Genomic DNA, 20,000 nt, shown 5'->3' with positions numbered 1-20,000 from the left:
ATTTCATCCTACAACAGGACAATGACCCAAAGCACACCTCCAAATTATGCAAGAACTATTTAGGGAAGAAGCAGGCAGCTGGTATTCTATCTGTAATGGAGTGGCCAGCGCAGTCACCAGATCTCAACCCCATAGAGCTGTTGTGGGAGCAGCTTGACCGTATGGTACCCATCAAGCCAATCCAACTTGTGGGAGGGCCTTCTGCAAGCATGGGGTGAAATTTCTCTTGATTACCTCAGCAAATTAACAGCTAGAATGCCAAAGGTCTGCAATGCTGTAATTGCTGCAAATGGAGCATGCTTTGACGAAAGCAAAGTTTGAAGGAGAAAATTATTATTTGAAATAAAAATCATTATTTCTAACCTGGTCAATAACTTGATTATATTTTGTAGTCATTTTGCAACTCATTTGATAGATATAAGTGTGAGTTTTCTGGGTGACCGCAAACTTTTGAACGGTACTGTATATATACACACACACACACACACACACACACACACACACACACACACACACACATATATACACACACACACACATATATATATATATATACACACACACACACACACACACACACATATATATATATACACACACACACACACATATATATATACACACACACACACACACACATATATATACACACACACACATTTATATATATATACACACACACACATATATATATATACACACACACACATTTATATATATATATACACACACACACACACATATATATATATATACACACACACACACACACACACACACATTATATAACACACACACACACACACACTAGTCCTTCTCGATGAATTAGAATATCATAAAAAAGATAATTTATTTCAGGAGTTTATTTTAAAAAGTGAAACTCATATTATATAGATTCATTACACACAGCGTGATCTATTTCCAGCATTTTTTTCTTTTAATGTTGATGATTATGGCTAACAGTTAATCAAACCCCAAAATGTAGTGTCTCCGAAAATTAGAATATTTTATAAGCCCAATTTCAAAAATGATTTTTAATACCGAAATGTTGGCCTACTGAAAAGTATGTACAGTATATGCACTCAATACTTGGCCGGGGCTCCTTTTGCATGAATTACTGCATCAATGCGGCGTGGCATGGAGGCGATCAGCCTGTGGCACTGCTGAGGTGTTATGGAAGCCCAGGTTGCTTTGATAGCGGTTTTTTAGCTTGTCTGCGTTGTTGGGTCTGGTGACTCTTATTCCTCTTTACAATACCCCATAGATTCCCTATGGGGTTTAGGTCAGGCGAGTTTGCTGGCCAATCAAGTACAGTGATGCTGTGTTATTATACCAGGTATTGGTACTTTTGGCAGTGTGTGCAGGTGCCAAGTCCTTCAGCATCTCCAAAAAGCTTGTCAGCAGAGGGAAGCATGAAGTGCTCTAAAATTTCCTGGTAGACGGCTGCGTTGACTCTGGACATGGTAGAACACAGTGGACCAACACCAGCAGATGAAATGTCTCCCCAAACCATCACTGACTGTGGAAACTTCACACTGGATCACAAGCAACTTGGATTTAGTGCCTCTCTACTCTACCTTGATTTCCAAATGAAATGCAGAATTTACTTTCATCTGAAAACAGGACTTTGGTCCACTGTGTTATATCAAGTTCAGCAAACTCGCCTGAACTAAAACCCATAGGGAGACACCAGGCCCAACAATGCAGACGAGCTGAAGGCCGCTATCAAAGCAACCTGGAGCTTCTAGAACACCTCAGCAGTGCCACAGGATGATCGCCTCCTCCGCATTGATGCCGTAATTCATGCAAAAGGAGCCCCGACCTAGTATTGAGTACATATACTGTACATAGTTTTACCAAAGTCGGGTAGGGGGAAGTATGGAACGGACTCACGGAGTGAACCCGCTCCATATGATGCCGGGTTCGGCTGTATGTTACAGCCGACACTTCAGAGTAACGAGTGGCATCGCGCTCGAGCGCGATCCCGTTCGTTTAACTCGTTAAATGCTGCGGTCAATAGCGACTGCAGCATTTAAATCATTAGAAAGAGGGGGCGACCCCCTCTAACAGCTCATCACGCCCCCCGCAACGCAATCGCGGGGAGGCGATGGTTGCTATGGCTGCCTGGGGGCCTAATGAAGGGCCCCAGGTCCGCCATCTTTGTGCACCTATTGATATTCTTAATAGATGCCTGTCAGAATCTCGATATACTGCAATACATTAGTATTGCAGTATATCGTGCAAGCGATCTAACGATCGCTGGTTGAAGTCCCCTAGGGGGACTAATAAAAAGAAGTGAAAATTAGTTAAATAATGTATTTTCTTTATGTAAAAATTTTTTTTTTTTATTAAACGTTCAAAAAAAAACCCCTTTTCCCATTTCCCCCTAGAGCATAGTAAAAAAAACAAATAAATAAACATAATTGGTATTGCCGAAGTCCGTAAAAGTCGGAACTATTACAATATATCATTATTTAACCCGCACGATGAACGCCGTAAAAAAAATTGTAAACGCCAGAATCTCTATTTTTTTGGTCACCTAATCTCCGACAAAAAACAATTAATTAAAAAGTGATCAAAACGTCGCATGTACACCAAAATGGCATTAAAAACTACAGCTTATCCCGCAAAAAATAAGCCCTCATACCACTTAAAAAACGACGGAAAAATAAAAAAGTTATGGCTCTCGGAATTTGGCGACACAAAATAAATTTTTTACACTTAGGTTACTTGTAAAAGTAGTAAAATATAGAAAAAACTATATATATTTGGTATCGCCGTAATAAAAACGTTAACATGTTGTTTTAATTGCACAGTGAATTCCGTAAAAATGGCTCACAAAAAACCATGGAGGAATCCCTGTTTTTTTAATTTTCTACCCTACAAATAATTTTTTGCCCGTTTCCTAGTACATTATATGGCAAATTAAATGGTGCTACGAAAAACTACAACTCGTCTCGCAAAAATCAAGCCCTCATAGGACTATATCGAAAATAAAGAAGTTATGGCTTTTGGAAGGTGGGAAGGCAAAAAGCTAAAATGAAAATCTGAAAAAGGGCTGCGGCGGGAAGGGGTTGACTGTTAGCCATAATCATCAACATTAAAAATAAAAAAATACTGGAAATAGATCACTGTGCGTGTAATGAATCTATATAATATAGGGGTTTCCGTTTTTGAATTGAATTACTGAAATAAATTAACTTTTTAATGATATTCTAATTCATTTAGAAGGATTAGTGCATACATACATACATACATACATACATACATACACAGCACTGTGCAAATGATTTAGGTACTTACTGCAAAGTAAGAAGGCTTTCAAAAATAGAAGTGTTTGTATTTTAATTGATAAAAAAAACACATTAAGTGAATGACAGAAGAGAAATCTAAATCAAATCAATATTTGGTGTGACCACCCTTTGCCTTCATACAGCATACATTTTTCTAGAGACACTTGCGCACAGATTTTGAAGGCACTCGGCAGGGAGGTTGTTCCAACCATATTGGAGAACTAACCACAGATCTTCTGCGGATGTAGGTTTCCTCAAATCCTTCTGTCTCTTCATGTGAACCCCAGACAGGCTCGATGCTGTTGAGATTAGGGAGCTATATCATCACTTCCAGGGTTCTTTGTTCTACTTACTCTGAAGATAGTTCTTAATGACATTGGCTGTATGTTTGGGGTCCTTGTCCTGCTGCAGAATAAATTTGGAGCCAATCATACGGCTCCCTGATGGTATTGTATGATTGATAATATCTTTCTTTATTTCTAAGCATTGAGGACCCATTAATCCTGACCAAATCCCAAACTGCATTTGCTGAAATGCAGCCCCAAACTTGCAAAGAACTTCCACCATACTTCACTGTTGCCTGCAGACAATCATTATTGTACTGGTTACAGCCAAATATAAAAAAATTTGACTGATCAGTCCAGAGCACCTGCTGCCATTTTTCTGCACCCCAGTGCCTATGTTTTTGTGCATAGTTGAGTCACTTGGCCATGTTTCCACATCGAATGTATGGCTTCTTTGCCGCATTTCTGACCACTTCTGGCCAGACTTCTCTGAAAAGCAGATAGGTATACCTGGGTCCCACTGCTTTCTGCCAGTTCTGAGCGAATCAACAGAAAGAATGCCTGCAAGCAAACAAACCCTTTTTCCCAACTACCCCAAAAAGCAATAAGAACTATATTTTATCATGCTACGTATAGCAGAACAAGAGCCCCGTGTACCCCTGAGGATGCTACTAATTCCTGCCTAAGCCGTATCCACTGCCTTATCACTTAGCCAATTTAACTTGCTAATGCTACCTATGACGGCCCTCATGGTTGCTGACACAGTGCTGCATTTGTATCAGCTCACTTTCATGTCCGGCTTCTGGCAGTGACAATTTTAATAACATATATGTGGTCTGTCTTGTTCTGCTATACGTAGCATAATAAAATATAGTTCTTATTGCTTTTTGGGGTAGTTGGGGAAAAAGGGTTTGTTTGCCTGCAGGCATTCTTTCTGTTGATTATATATTATACCTGCCAACTACCCAGGGTCTCTATTCATTTTTTGTCTCAAGTTCTGAGCGAATGGCACTGTTGGACATTTTCAAATTTTGAAGGGGAGTAAGCATGAAGTGTCTGATCTACTGCACTAAGTTTTCTTGGCCGACCACTGCGTCTACATCCTCAACATTGCCAGTTTCTTTGTGTGTCTTAAAAAGAACTTGAACAGCACATCTTAAAACCCCAGTCTGCTTTAAGTTTTTTTGCCTGGTAAAGACCTTGCTGATGCAGTATAACTACCTTGTGTCTAGTTGCTAAGCTCAGTCTTGCCATGGTGGGCCTGTGATCTAAAACTGTCTTTCACAAACTCACCTTAGTAGCAGAGTTCGGCTGTTCCTCACCCAGTTTTAAGCCTACTAACAGCTGTTTCTGTTAGGGTATGTTCACACACTAGACTAAAAACGTCTGAAAATACGGAGCTGTTTTCAAGGGAAAACAGCTACTGATTTTCAGATGTTTTTTAAGCCACTCGTGATTTTCGCAGCGGTTTTGGAGCTGTTTTCTATAGAGTTATGAAAAACGGCTCCAAAAACGTCCCAAGAAGTGATCAGCACTTCTTTTTCGCGGCCGTTTTTTTTACTCGGCCGTTTTTCAAAACGGCCGCGTGAAAAAATGGCCCATCGGAACAGAATGCCGTTTTTCCTATTAAAATCAATGGGCATATGTTTGGAGGCGTTCTGCTTCCGTTTTTTCATCCGTTTACGGCCCGAAAATAGGACGTGCGAACATACCCTCACAGTTAATGACAGTGTTTCAACCTACATGTGATGGTGATTATTAAGACCTGTTTGGTGTAATTGTTTAACCATACATTTGACTATATCCGACAAAATCCATGACATTGTGCAAGTATGCCTAGAGGAATTGATGCTGTTTTGAAGGCAAAGGGTGGTCACACCAAATATTGATTTGATTTAGATTTATCTTCTGTTCATTCACTTAGTATTTTGTTAATTGATAAACAAAACCATTAACACTTCTATTTATAAAAGCATTCTTACTTTGCAGCATTTTTTCACAACTGCCTAAAACTTTTGCACAGTACAGGTGTGTGTGTGTGTGTGTGTGTGTGTGTGTGTGTGTGTCTGTGTGTGTGTCTGTGTACTATTGATTCTGTATGATATATTTTGTGATCTTACTTTTAAGGACTTTGCATTTAAATGGAATGTGTCATATGAGGGCAGCCATATTAAAGACACACACTCCCTTCCTGTGTAGACAGTACAGCAGTGTATGTGCTTTATGGCTGATGAAATTATTGGGAGTCAATTGACAGAAAAATCTCAAAGATCTTTACAGTTTCCAGGAAGTAATGAGAACAGCCCATCCTACAGAGCCTTATCTATGTGTATAGTGTTGCTATCCTGCCTTATCTAGGCTTCCAGTAATACAGTATAGGTGTCATTAACTCACTAACCCTTTAATAATAATGAGATTATTTTTCTCATCCTGTGCCAGTACATACCGCAAAGCGGACAAGTAAGCTACAAAGAACAGGAAATATCAACTTGTGACTGCTCTAGTGGCCAATGTGTAAACTGCAATATTTCAAGTTTTTTTTTTTTTATGTGGATAGTTACCTATAATAAAAACACCTCCAAAAAATAAAATAAAAGTATAATAAATGGCTAATTTTAATTATGTAATTTCCTATATGATTATGTAAAGAAGCTCATCAATATACTTGAATTGTTTAGTATAAAAAAAATATAATAATGTCATTTTCTGACAATATATTATTTTTAAAAATGTTCTGATTATTTGTCAGCAGATAACTAAAATGTAAGCACCATATAAAAACTAGGTTTAATGTTCCGACAGGTGTGATTTATAATCTTCAAACGATATAATAAATACATTGACATAAGCTAAAAGTAGCACACTATGGTGACTTTTTCTAACAGACAGATGTGTCTTTCAAAGTATGCATGTGTAATCCACAGTTGCCCATGAGTGCAGTCTCCGGTGATCTATTAGTAAATTGGGATGTAGCCTTTATTCCAATAGCCTGTTAGCGCTTTCTTTTCTCTTGTTTGGAATACATTAAACCTGCACTACATTGAAGGGAGAGAATTGCCCTATTATTAGAAAAAGTATAACTTCCAATTTTGTGAGGCATTACAAGACAAACCAGAGTTCTCTAGACTCAAGAGAATATAAGATGGCAGTCACACTTCAGAAAGAGACAAGCTGCTGTAGGAGACCTTTCCTTTTTAGTTTGGGGAAAAGAGAAACTTCTGATGCACTCACTGGAAAACAGACTGCATAATGGAGCAAGTCATGTGGATTGCCCAAAGCCTCAGGAGAAATAAGGGAACAATTTCTATGCTGTAGTTGATGCCTGTCTGAAATTCTATTCACAAATCCAAACAGAAACAAAGCCTCAGGAGGTCAGAACGGTTTCCTGTAGGTTTGCATAATGGGCAGCTTTAAGACAATGTCTACAATACCTGCTGATCAATTTAACTACTTCAACATGTTATATTTGCATTATGTTTATATTTGATGCATTCTGCCGACAAGTGCCGGGTAGGCCTGAGAAGCCAGCTTGTCAGCTTGATTTATGAGCACATCAAACTGTAACTTTCTATTCGCCAGTCCAGATCTCCAGTAGCAGTTCATTAATCAGGGGCCCGTGACTTTGAAATTTATGCTCAACCATTTTGAACAATAAGCTAACTTTGCATGCTTCTTGAACTGTATCGAAAATAAAAAAAAATAAAAAAAATCATTCGTTCTATTTCAGCACTTTTATAGTTGGGTGCTATACTTATTCTTTTTTGTACCTTGAAATGTGAAACTATGCAGGAATATAAATTAGGAAGTCATCCATGCTTTATTCTTTTATTTAACAACACAAATGGAAATGTAAAAGGTTATTCCTATCCTAAACATTAATGGCATATCGCTGGAATATGCCATAAATGTCTGATAGATGTGGGTCTGATAGATGTCGAGAACCGGGGTCCCCCGATCCACGTCCCACTTGGTGAGGTGGTCTTCGCTGCATCCAGGGTTAGGATGATTGGAGAGGTGGCTGCCTGCTCTCTTGGCCCTAATTCCCATAGAACAGAATGGACAGAGCTGCGCTCGACAAATGGAATAACCCTTTAATGTCAGTCTTTCCCTCTCCATCCAATCCATCATTTTGGTAACTAGGTTCAGTTTTGTATTGTTAAGGTGGTATTACACGGCCCGACGTGGGCCTTATAAATGATCGCCGATCAACGAAAGAGCTCATTGATCAGCGCTCGTTTGGTCCTTTCACAAGGAGCTACGTATGGGGACGAGCGCTCGTTGTTCTGATCGCTCATCCCCATACATTTCTATCATGTCGGCAGCAGGGAGATATGTTGCCGACAATAATAATTATCATCAATCTGATGCAGACAACGATGAATTCTGTGAACGCCTGTTTGCCCGATATTTGGCAGGTGTAAAAGGGCTCCAGCTGTCTCAGGTTTGAAGGGTGCCTTCTCCAGACTGCATGTTTCAGCTCCTTCCACAGATGTTCTGTAGGATTTAGATCAGGCCTCATAGAAGCCACTTCAGAATATTCCAATGCTTTGCTCTTAGCCATTGTTGGATGTTTTTAGCTGTGTGTTTTGGGTCATTACCCTGTTGGGGGACCCATGACCTGTGACTGAGACCAATCTTTCTGACACTGGGCAGCACATTTCGCTCCAGAATGCCTCGATAGTCTTGAGATTTAATTTTACCCTGCACAGATTCAAGACACCCTGTGCCAGATGCAGCAAAGCAGCCACAAAACATAACCGAGCCGTCTCCATGTCTCACTGTAGGTACAATGTTCTTTTCTTTGTATGCTCCATTTTCGCGTCTATGAACATAGAGCTAATGATAAAAAAAGAGAGACTGGAATTTTCCAAAATGCATATTGACAAGCCACAAAGCTTCTGGGAGAATGTCCTTTGGACAGATGAGACAAAACTGGAGCTTTTTGGCAAGTCACATCAGCTCTATGTTCAGACACAAAAATGAAGCATGCAGTCTGGAGAAGGCCAGAGCAAAGCAGTTTGCTCACGAATAGTGGGCCAAAATACCTGTGGACGGGTGCAGAAGTCTCATTGAGAGCTAAAGAAATCATTTGTTTGCAGTGATTGCCTCAAAAGGTCGTGCAACAAAATATTAAGTTCAGGGGACCATCATTTTTGTCCAGACCAGTTTCAGTATTTTATTTTTTTTCTGTTGAACCACAATTCAAAAGTAATGTATGATTTACATTAGTTGATTCTCAGTAAATTAAAATGTATTATTACCTTAGTCAGCTACAAGTTTTTTCTTTCTTTAATGGAAGGGTACCAACAATTTTGCCCATGACTGACTGACTATGTATGTATGTATGTATGTATGTATGTATGTATGTATGTATGTATATATACAGAGACACACTCACACACACACACACACACACACAAAACCTCCAGAAGACCAACCTTTTATATAGGCCAGATCTTCAGTTCCCCGAAGCGAATTAACAGATCTCAGTCACTGAAGGCAATATTCACGGTATATTGGTAGACTAATACATAACCTTTCCTACTTAATTTAATAAGTATAAGTCACAGCAAAAAAGTATAGAAAAAATTCATACATGTATATGAAAATATGTACAGTCACACGTGGTTTAATAATGATGGAAAATTGTGGGCATATAAGAAAGCGCAAAGCCTATAAATCTCTGAATAATTTATTTTAGAAGCCCTTCATTACGATGTTACGAATGATGCGAGGGAAAAAAAAATTGTTTTTACACTACTAATAAGAAAAAAACAAATAGTCGACTGCACTATTGATTCCGTGATACGGATGTGAATAGGCCATTATGAAAAGCTTCTATAGGAAATTATTTAGACTTATGGCTCATTCAGACGAGCGTGTTCCTCGTCAGTGTGCTGTCCATTAAAATAACTGACAGCACATGGTCCCATGCATTTCAATGGGGCTATTCAGACATACAAGTGTTTTCACACAGCGAGTGTCCGTTGCGTGAAACTCACTGCATGTCCTATATTGGTGCGTTTTTGCAGACGTTGTCGCCCATTGAAGTCTATGGGTGCGTGAAAACCACGGACAGCACATGGATGACATCCATGTGCTGTCCGTGTTTCACGCATGAGTTGCTAAGAAATGCAAAGAAATAAAAGAATAAAAAAAAGGAAGTGCTTGCACGGACATGAAAAACTGATGCTACACGCAAAGCACACTGATGCCATACACAATGATTGCACACGGAAATGAAAAGCAGGAAATATGGTCTGTTTTTTTTGGCGTACACAAATCGAACACGCTTGCGTGAATGTAACCTTATAGGCATCATGCTATATGCGGACGTCTCTCTAATATACCTGAATTTTTCCATCATGTGTATATATTTTCATATATAAATATGAATATATATATATATTTTGCACTGGCTATATTTTTTTAATGAAGTACTAAAAGCTATGTTTTAGCCTACCAATAAATCCCATATTTGTTGCCTTTAGTCCATCATAAACTTGATATTACTTGCCCAAACAGACCCAATTAACTGCATTTTCTTGAGGTTTTTGCTTTTAGAAAAAAAAAATTGTACACACCTCTTTTGCTTGCTTTCCTGGGTGTGGTGGGGTTTGTTGTTGCTGCTGTTGCTGCTGCTGTTGTTGCTGCTGTTGCTGCTGTTGTTGTTGATGTTGTTGCTGCTGCTGTTGCTGTTGCTGCTGCTGCTGTTGTTGTTGCTGCTGCTGCAAAAGCTGAAGATGTAACTGTTCTTGCTGTTTCTTGTAAAACTCTTGTAGTTGTTGCTGAATAAACCATTTTGACTTTAATAAATAAAGGCAAAAGTTTCATATATTACAAATTACCTAAGCTTAACTACACTGGACTGTGATTCTAAGTTGTGCTTCGTAATAACTACCATACTGACCTTTTCTAAAAAAAAATATATATTTTTTAAAAAGTACTCTTTTTAATAACTAGCAGTTTAATAGAAATTATTTCTTTCAATTTGTGTATTCTGTATCATCTAAACATGTTTGCATATGCTGTAGTCTTGTCAATTACCAAGTGGCCTAGAACAGTTAGAAGCTGGTAGCAGCCTGGGGCCAAAGTCAAATCACTGCTTCACTTTTCTTTAAACTGTCAAATCATCATATCCCAAAAAGAATGATGCTGTCACAATGTCCACAGAACCACACAAGTGGGAAGCATTAACCCTTTTACTTATTAAGAAGCAGAGAAACGAAAGTTTATTTTGCCTGTATGATTGTCACTTCAGCAGTACAATCCCTAACTCAATATTAGTTGACTGTTAGGCTCTGTTTACACTGATGATTTTCCCTGGGTTTCTATTCCTTTTTAGCACTGAAAATAGCAGCACTATTCTATGCAGTCAAAAATACCGGAACCGCCTTTGAAGACCTGACAGATCCCATTTTAAAGGGAATCTGTCATCACATTTTTGCCTCCAAAATGGCGAATACCGCTATTTAGAGAAGGATGATCGTCTCTTTAAGTAAAAAGGGATCCATCAGGATTCGCTGATATCGGTTTTTAAGCGGATATCGCAAAGCTCTGTTATGAATGGAAGACTCTAGTGTGAACAGAGCCCTGGTATAAGTTAGAGTAGCAAGGTAAAGAGTTACATTTATTAAACTTATTTAATATACAATGGTTTGTTGGTGGTATCATGTATTTGCATAGGGAATTATTTCCTCTCTTAGCTTCGAATGCTATAGCATGTACTGCTTGGAGTTGTCTGGGGATAGGGCAGTTCTTCATATGGACAACCTATTCACAGGATAGGTCATCAGTATATGATCGGTGGCGGTCTGACACCCAGACCCCTCACTGGTCAGCTGTTCCTGCTACCTCTGGGCATCAGATATCCATGCTGGAAGCAGATGGCTCCGGTCACAATATAGCGGACGTGCTGCAGTACTGCAGCTCTTCTCCTATTCAAGTGAATAGGAGCAGAGCTGCAGTACGGCTGCTATATGGTGTATGAAGCCACCTGTTTCCAGCAACAGCCACTGCATAACATCCGGTGCCCGGAGGCAGCCGGAACAGCTAATTAGTGCGGGGTCCGGGTGACGGACCCCCACCGATCATATACTGATGACCTATCCTTTAAGCAGTATCTAATAGCAAGATGAGGTTGTCTCCTTTGCATTAATGCTATAAGAACATATTAAGCTAATGAGAGGGTTTCCTAGCTTTTATAAGCCGCTGTATTAGGTAAAGCCTTTGCGCTGGAACAAAAAATTAGCATCCACTCAAGAAAATTGGTGCCCACTTATTTTAATTCCCCCACCACCTTGCAACGTTCTGCTTTCCATACAGCAGCACTAAAGCATGCTCGCCCACAGATCCATTCAACTCCTCCAAGAATGCGTACTCGCTGCAGGAGACACTGGACCCTGGTTCTGGCGATCAGTAGGGGACCAAACAGTCTGATCTCCACTGGTCTACCAGTTATCACCTATCCAGTGTATATAAAATATCCAGTGGATAGATGAACTGGTAAAAACGCTTCACAACCAGAATACCACTTCAAGTATTGGGAACGAAGTCAGCAGTAATAAAATCGAAGTGTCTTCTAGTGAAACTAGCAAAAGGTCGACAAGAAGAAGTGCTATTAGGTATGAGTTAGTGGGCAAATCACATATGTGACTAGTGTCTACTTTGTCAAATAATTTTCCATTCTGTTCTTTACTTTTTTGTTAAATATATTTTCAATTAATTTTACCAGTTTCAAGATGAAAGTCTAGAGTGACTAACAGACAAAAATATTGCCGCAATGTTTCAGCTTTATTTGAAGTTATGTTATTTTATTATGATAGGTCAGAACCGAAAAGTGCATAATAGTGGTATATGCATTGTTCTATATTACAAAAAGGAACTTGGGCCAATAAGATTTGCCCACACGTCATTGGCAATATTTACCATGAGATGTAATTGTACAGTTTAATAGTGGCAGCAGGAATATTTTTAATACATTGTAGATTTTGTTTAATAATGAATAGCTAAAGAACAGACTTGTGGCTCAACCACTTGACTTTTTACTGCATATGAATTCACTCCTCATAAAACTCAATATGCTACGTTTTCTTTAATATAGAAAGCAGAACTATTATTTATCCACTTAATGTAAAATGCAGGAAAATTTTGTCTGCCATAGTGTTATTATGTCTAAAACAAGTGGTAACGTGTTATATATGATAAAACAACAATCTCCTGCATCTCTCTTTGACACTTCTTATGCTTTGACAAGTCTAGAAATGTAATGTTCTGTTTCAGAGGACAATGTAAACAATCACCTGACAGCACATTATTTTTCTGTGTGTGATATACGCTGCTATAAAAGGTGAAGACGAGATAAACATGACAGAGGACTTATGCAATCCTAACATTCAAGCACTCAGGAAAAATTAACTGTTGAAGGAAGGTAACCAACATTACCTGTTGTAACATAACGGCTTGTTGCTGCTGGAGGAGGGCTTGAAGCTGCTGCGGAGACAGAACTTGCTGCTGAAGGATCTGCTGCATCTGTTGAGGGGTGATCACCTGGGGAGTCATCATGGCCACTGAAACAGGCACCTGCCATAAAGAGAAGAAAACATCACTGACAAGCTCACTTTAAATGCAGTGATTGCTTATGTCTGTTTGGATTCAATTCATACTGATTCTCTGCTATTCAGTGTCAGACCTGACTCATGTAATGTGAAACGGAGATGTTTATGACTATAATCGCATCATGAAGGATGTAAAGAAGATTCCAAAATCTTATCTACTTTAACATGCAAGTACAAGACCTCTATCATCCAGTTCAAAACAGTTTAGAGATGGGATGATATAACGCAACAGACTGCCTTGTACACACTGATCCCCCATACGGATATCTGTAATGTTTATACTGACATTAGTAGTGTCATTTACATTAACCATTTTCAATCACATAATCTTCAGTTGGATGTTTTCCCAAGTACAAATGTTTATTATTTAGGAGTACAATAGTAAAGGAAATCAATAGGTTACTTGTTTTATATATTGAATATACTGTACAAGCTAATGTTACAGTGATTTATAAACATGGCTGTTATTTTTGCAGGTGACGTTGGAGACTCAAAGTCTGTCTTCCCATTTGTTGGAGAGGAACAATTGAGACAGAAGGAACATTGGAAGGGTCTACAGCTCTTAGGGCACGTTCAGACATGGCGGATTTGCTGAGGAAATCCGCAGCAGACTTCTTTATCTGCCTTCTATAGCTTTTTATGTAACTTAGTTCAGTGTGGAAACTACCTTGGGGTGCGGAATTTATTTTCTGCAGCATGCATAGTCTGTTGCGGAGAAGCCGCAAATTTTCACGTCTGAACAAACTCCACTGTCCGTCTCTCAAGTGGAGAGACGGACAGGACTGTTTGGATGCAAATTTGCAGCAAAATCCTCAGCGGTAAATTTCCATCAGATCTGAACATGTCCTTACTCTTACGCTATACGCAGACTCTGCAGCAATCTAAGAAACATTTATCAATATAAGAAATATAAGAATGTTCTAAATAGTGAAAAAATTGTGGAATCTTAGCCATGGTGGTATATAATAGGAGGCATTATGAGGAATATGGAACAGATTAGCAGACTTCTTCATCAATAGACCCCAAGTGAAATCTCTGGGGGAGGGGTAATCTGGTTGGGAGGTCGATTCAAATCTCAGCCAAAATCCAGGCAAGGGATTCTCCATTTTTACCAAGAGTTTCACTTATAGATGTGTCTATATGCATTTCTGCAGTCAACAATCTTGATCATTGAACTTAATACTTGACTGTTACACATAGACAAGACATCAAAATATGTAAAGAAAAAGCCTGCTAACTTTATATTCATGAATATATTTTATTTTTGTAAAAATCTGAGTCTAAAGTTTGTGTGTGTATATAGTACAAAAGCAATAGGCAGATGTCAAGCCCTTTAAGCACACATGAACAGCGTTGGGATAACTTTGAGAGAATGAACACACCATGTCATGCGGTTTTTATATTTTGGGAATAAATATGTCTTTTACATATTAAGAGAATAATAGTACTTTATATACAAATATGTTCTGTCCATTACATAGATTTTAAACTTCTCCAGGTAAACCATATTGTCATAAATAAAAAACTAAGGTGGAATCATATCTCTATGATCTCAGAGTATTTCCAAAAATCTTAAGCCTGGTCATACCCTATGTGCAGGACAATATAACTTACTCAAAAAGCAAACTGAGTTTATGGACTTATCAAAAAACCTGTTATAACTATATAATAATGTACACAGTTAAAGTTTGGCATGCCAATATACACATCTCATATTTTTGTAATTATAAACACGAATAAATACAAATATGTTAGATGAGAAGACCATATGAAATTCTTCTTTGTAAAACACCAAAACAACCTACTTATCAATACATTGCAGAAAATCATAATACATTATTGTATGTAAATGGAAGGCCACATTCATGATACCTTACATGGGAGACCGCATATACTGATGAGATTATATATATATATATATATATATATATATATATATTAGTATTGTTCAATGTTCATTCCATCATGCACAATACAGTATAATATAATGAACATGATTAGAAATTCACTACATCTAACAACTTTATATGCATGTACATAGTGTTAAACACACAGACATTTATTTTATCTGCAGACACTAGACCCCTGTAAAAACATTATGTCAGCATTTATAAAATGCATTGAAAGGCTTGTTAAGATATGATGGCTGATTTCTGGAAAACGAGACAGTAATAAAAGTCCAACTTACAATTAGTTGCCTAGTGATGGTTGGGTGCTATGATGCCAAAAATAAAGCCTCTGTTTACAGCACTGCTTGTTCATATCCTACGGATATACAGCAGCGAGCTGGATAAATCACTTCCAGTTATTTATTAGATGCAGTGCTGCTTTGCACACATGACAAGTGGAGAGACGGACAGGACTGTTTGGATGCATTTGCTTTGACCTCTAATAATTAAAGCTAAAAATTAAGGATTGCAAAGCACTTGCAGACACTTCCAAAATTACCAAAAGGTGTTAGACATGTGGTGTAACGTGTAACCTTCCCGCACATGGGCGGGAAATAACCCAAAAATGAATGTATTAACACACATACAGTTAATGTAGTAAACGGAGTCAAGCCCTATAGAATGTAATGTAAATGACATTCCCCCAATGTTAATGAAACTAATGTACATGGAGTTATATGGATATCGGCTATTGGGAAAAATCTGTGTAATATTAGCCAGATATACAAATCAGCCATACTGCCTGCATGGGGGTTTTATTTATTTAAGCAATAAAAAAAAAAAAAAAAGACACTTAAATGGCTTTATTTCCAATAATCCCATAATAAGCAGTTTGATGCATAGTTTAAGATGTAATCCAATACAATTGATATTCAAAACATGCCTTTAAGATACTTCAGGCCGCATGCACACAAAAAAAGCAGTATTTACAGTCAGTGTCATCCGCATTTGCGGACCGTGCTCACAGTAATAAGTATAGGAGCATGGTCCGTAAATGCAAAAATTAGGACGTCCTTTTTTTGCAGCTCATTTCTATGGTCCGGGCACACACCCATAAATATACGGGAAAGGGTCTGTGGCCCAATAGAAATTAATGTTTCAGTATTATATCTGCAATTGCGGATAAAATCTACGGTCATGTGCATGAGACCTAAAACATTCTAACTAGCTGAATAGTGTACATAGGCAAAAGTTTCCAAAGATGTATTCAGTTATTAATATGAACAACATATTTGCATTGTACTTTCTTGATATTTCATTTTTACTAGATTCACAATACATAAAATACAAGCATACATTCAGCAAATATCTATAATGTGGAATACCAACACATTATAAATTCATTAGGAACATTGGTTAATGATGTTCATCTGTTTTCATTATTTGTCACTTTGTACTTTTATTGATTCCCTTTTTTTATTTTAAAAAAAAAGCGCTGAAAAATGTGTTGGCGCTATACAAATGAAAGATACTATTATTAGGCTCATAGAACAATTGAGAAAGTATGTTAGGAAAAAAGTGAAGAGTAGCCTATAGCAACCAATCAGATTCCCACTCTGATGTTTCAGAGGCACTTTTAAACAATAAAAGAAGCAATCCGATTGGTTATGAACATCTGTTCTTTTGCGTGAGTTTTTTTAAATAAAATTTCCCCATAGACCTCAAACTATGTTCCATATTTATAAATGTATTCCACCTCAAATACCAACAGTTCTGGTCATTTAATTTTGTTGTTAACAAAAGGTGTAGGAAAGTAATGACCACAGAGCACCTTATATATCATCGCATTATTTTCCCTGATAATTCCTATGTGTACGACTGCTTCGACTATCTGTACAGGCTTCCTCCCCAGTTTAGGCTGAGACAGAGTTAAAGAGCCCTGTGCAATATTTTCTAAATATGATGTACAGGGTAGGCCATTTATATGGATACACCTAAATAAAATGGGAATGGTTGGTGATATTAACTTCCTGTTTGTGGCACATTAGTATATGGGAGGGGGGAAACTTTTCAAGCTGGGTGTTGACCATGGCGGCCATTTTGAAGTCGGCAATTTTGTATCCAACTTTAGTTTTTTCAATGGGAAGAGGGTCATGTGACACATCAAACTTATCGAGAATTTCACAAGAAAAACAATGGTGTGCTTGGTTTTAACGTTACTTTATTCTTTCATGAGTTATTTACAAGCTTCTCTTTGTTCACAGCCATTGACATGTCGCAGAGGTTAACACGTGAGGCGGGGATAGAACTTGTGTTGATGTCTGGTGAACGCAGTACCCGGGTCATTGCAGCAGATTTCAATGCAAGACACCCTACGAGACCACCCATCTCCCATGCTACAGTTTGGAAACTGCTTGCCAAGTTTTGTGAAACTGGTTCAGTGTTGGATTTGCCCAAATGTGGACGCATGAAAACTGTCACTAATGAAGAAACATCAGTGGCTGTCCTAGCTTCATTCAGCAAGAGCCCACAGCGTAGCACTCGCCGCATGTCACTGGAGAGTGGCATCAGTCGAACATCCCTTCGGCGGATATTAGCTACTCACAAATGGCACCCTTACAAACTCCAGCTGCTGCAGCATCTCAACGAGGGTGACCCAGATCGGCGCACTGAATTTGCAGAATGGGCAAAACAAAAATTGGAACATGACCCTCAGTTTACACAGAACATTTTGTTCAGTGATGAGGCAAACTTTTATGTGAATGGTGAAGTTAAAGAGACTCTGCCACCACATTATAAGTGCCCTATCTCCTACATAAGGAGATGGGCGCTGTAATGTAGGTGACAGTAATGCTTTTTATTTAAAAAAACGATCTTTTTTCACAATGTTAGGAGCGATTTTGTTTTATGCTAATGAGCTTTCTTAATGCCCAAGTGGGCGTACTTTTACTTTCGACCAAGTGGGCGTTGTACAGAGGAGTGCATGACGCTGACCAATCGGCATCATGCACTCCTCTCCATTCATTTACACTGCACTAGCGATATAGATATATCACTATGTGCAGCCTCATACACAAACCCTAACATTACTACAGTGTCCTGATAATGAATACACATGAAATCCAGCCTGGACGTCATGTGTACTCAGAATCCTGACACTTCTGACTCTTTTTTTGTGAGATTCCGGCAAGTGAAACCAAATCTCGTTTAGCTCCGTGATCTCGGGAGATTTGGTTTCACTTGCCGGAATCTCACAGAAAAGATTCAGAAGTGTCAGGATTCTGAGTACACATGACGTCCAGGCTGGATGGTCATGTGTATTCATTATCAGGACACTGTAGTAATGTTAGGGTTTGTGTATGAGGCTGCACATAGCGATATATCTATATCACTAGTGCAGTGTAAATGAATGGAGAGGAGTGCATGATGCCGATTGGTCAGCGTCATGCACTCCTCTATACAACGCCCACTTGGTCGAAAGTAAAAGTACGCCCACTTGGGCATTAAGAAAGCTCATTAGCATAAACCAAAATCGCTCCTAGTCACCTACATTACAGCGCCAATCTCCTTATATAGGAGACAGGACACTTATAATGTGGTGACAGAGTCTCTTTAACAAACAAAACCACCGCTATTGGTTTGACACTAAACCACATTGGATAGATCCCTCCAAGACTGTTGGAACACAAAAATTGATGGTATGGTGTGGTATATGGGGTACATGATAGTGGGGCCATTCTTCATCAATGGAAACGTCAAGGCCACGGGATATCTGAAATTGCTACATGATGATGTGTTTCCCTCTTTATGCACTGAAGCTGGCATGTTCCCTGAGTTTTTCCAGCAAGATGGTGCACCACCACATTATGGGTGTCAGGTCCGAGCATTCCTAGATGAACAGTTTCCTGGAAAGTGGATTGGTCGTCGTGGGCCAGTTGAATGGTCCCCTAGGTCTCCCGATCTGACCCCTTAGACTTATCTTTGGGGTCATCTGAAGGCAATTGTCTATGCTGTGAAGATACGAGATGTGCAGCAACTGAAACTACGGATACTGGAAGCCTGTGCTAGCATTTCTTCTGCGGTGTTGCTATCAGTGTGTGAAGAGTGGGAGAAGAGGTTTGCATTGACAATCCAACACAATGGGCAGCACTTTGAACACATTTTATAAGTGGTCAGAAACTTGCAAATAACTCATGAAAGAATAAAGTAACGTTAAAACCAAGCACACCATTGTTTTTCTTGTGAAATTCTCGATAAGTTTGATGTCACATGACCCTCTTCCCATTGAAAAAACTAAAGTTGGATACAAAATGGCCGACTTCAAAATGGCCGCCATGGTCAACACCCAGCTTGAAAAGTTTCCCCCCTCCCATATACTAATGTGCCACAAACAGCAAGTTAATATCACCAACCATTCCCATTTTATTTAGGTGTATCCATATAAATGGCCTACCCTGTAGATCAGCGGTCCTCAACTGGAAGACCATAGTTCTAATTTGGACCGGGTACACCTGCTGTCTGAACCCTGTCGACCTGCTGTCATAGATGAATTGAAGACGAGCAGTGAATGCCACCAGCAGCGGAACTACCGCCGGAGCCGTGCACACAAGGATCTGATGCTCACCAGCGTCAACATGTTGTGTGCAGTTGCGCCTGGAAGTGAAGAGGGCCTTGCATATATTTTTCTGGATTGGGTTGTGAATTAATTTTAAGAGTTGTTTGAGTAGTAAACGGAGTCCAGATTAATTTTAGCTGTCTGGTCTCGGGTCTTAAATATTTTTTTTCTGGAGTTGGTTTTGGGTCTGCATAAGTTTCGGTGTCTGATCTGGGGTTTGAATGCGTTTAGGGGTCACGCCTGGGCACAGAATGAGCTTAAAGGTCTGATCTGGGGTCTTAATTTTTGGGTCTGGTCTGAAT

At 38.9% G+C, this 20,000-nt stretch overlaps 1 protein-coding gene across 19 annotated transcripts in view; it reads right to left on the bottom strand.

Moving 5' to 3' along the window:
* The window catches only part of FOXP2 (forkhead box P2), a 239,439-nt gene that overhangs the window by 80,865 nt on the left and 138,574 nt on the right, over positions 1-20,000 (bottom strand). For 9 of the 19 annotated variants that reach the window (XM_075857099.1, XM_075857098.1, XM_075857109.1 and 6 more), the window contains 2 exons: positions 13,022-13,159; positions 10,162-10,383 (listed from right to left, as the gene is read on the bottom strand). In XM_075857099.1, the coding sequence (XP_075713214.1) occupies positions 10,162-10,383; positions 13,022-13,159 (360 nt within the window). The remainder of the gene's footprint in view (positions 1-10,161; positions 10,384-13,021; positions 13,160-20,000) is intronic. The other 10 variants (XM_075857110.1, XM_075857116.1, XM_075857102.1 and 7 more) reach the window with 3 other exon arrangements.

The sequence above is a fragment of the Rhinoderma darwinii genome, chromosome 3 (genome assembly GCF_050947455.1).
Source record: "Rhinoderma darwinii isolate aRhiDar2 chromosome 3, aRhiDar2.hap1, whole genome shotgun sequence".
Taxonomy (NCBI): domain Eukaryota; kingdom Metazoa; phylum Chordata; class Amphibia; order Anura; family Rhinodermatidae; genus Rhinoderma; species Rhinoderma darwinii.
The sequence above is the reverse complement of the archived record's forward strand: the minus strand, read 5'-3'. Positions and strand labels throughout refer to the sequence as shown.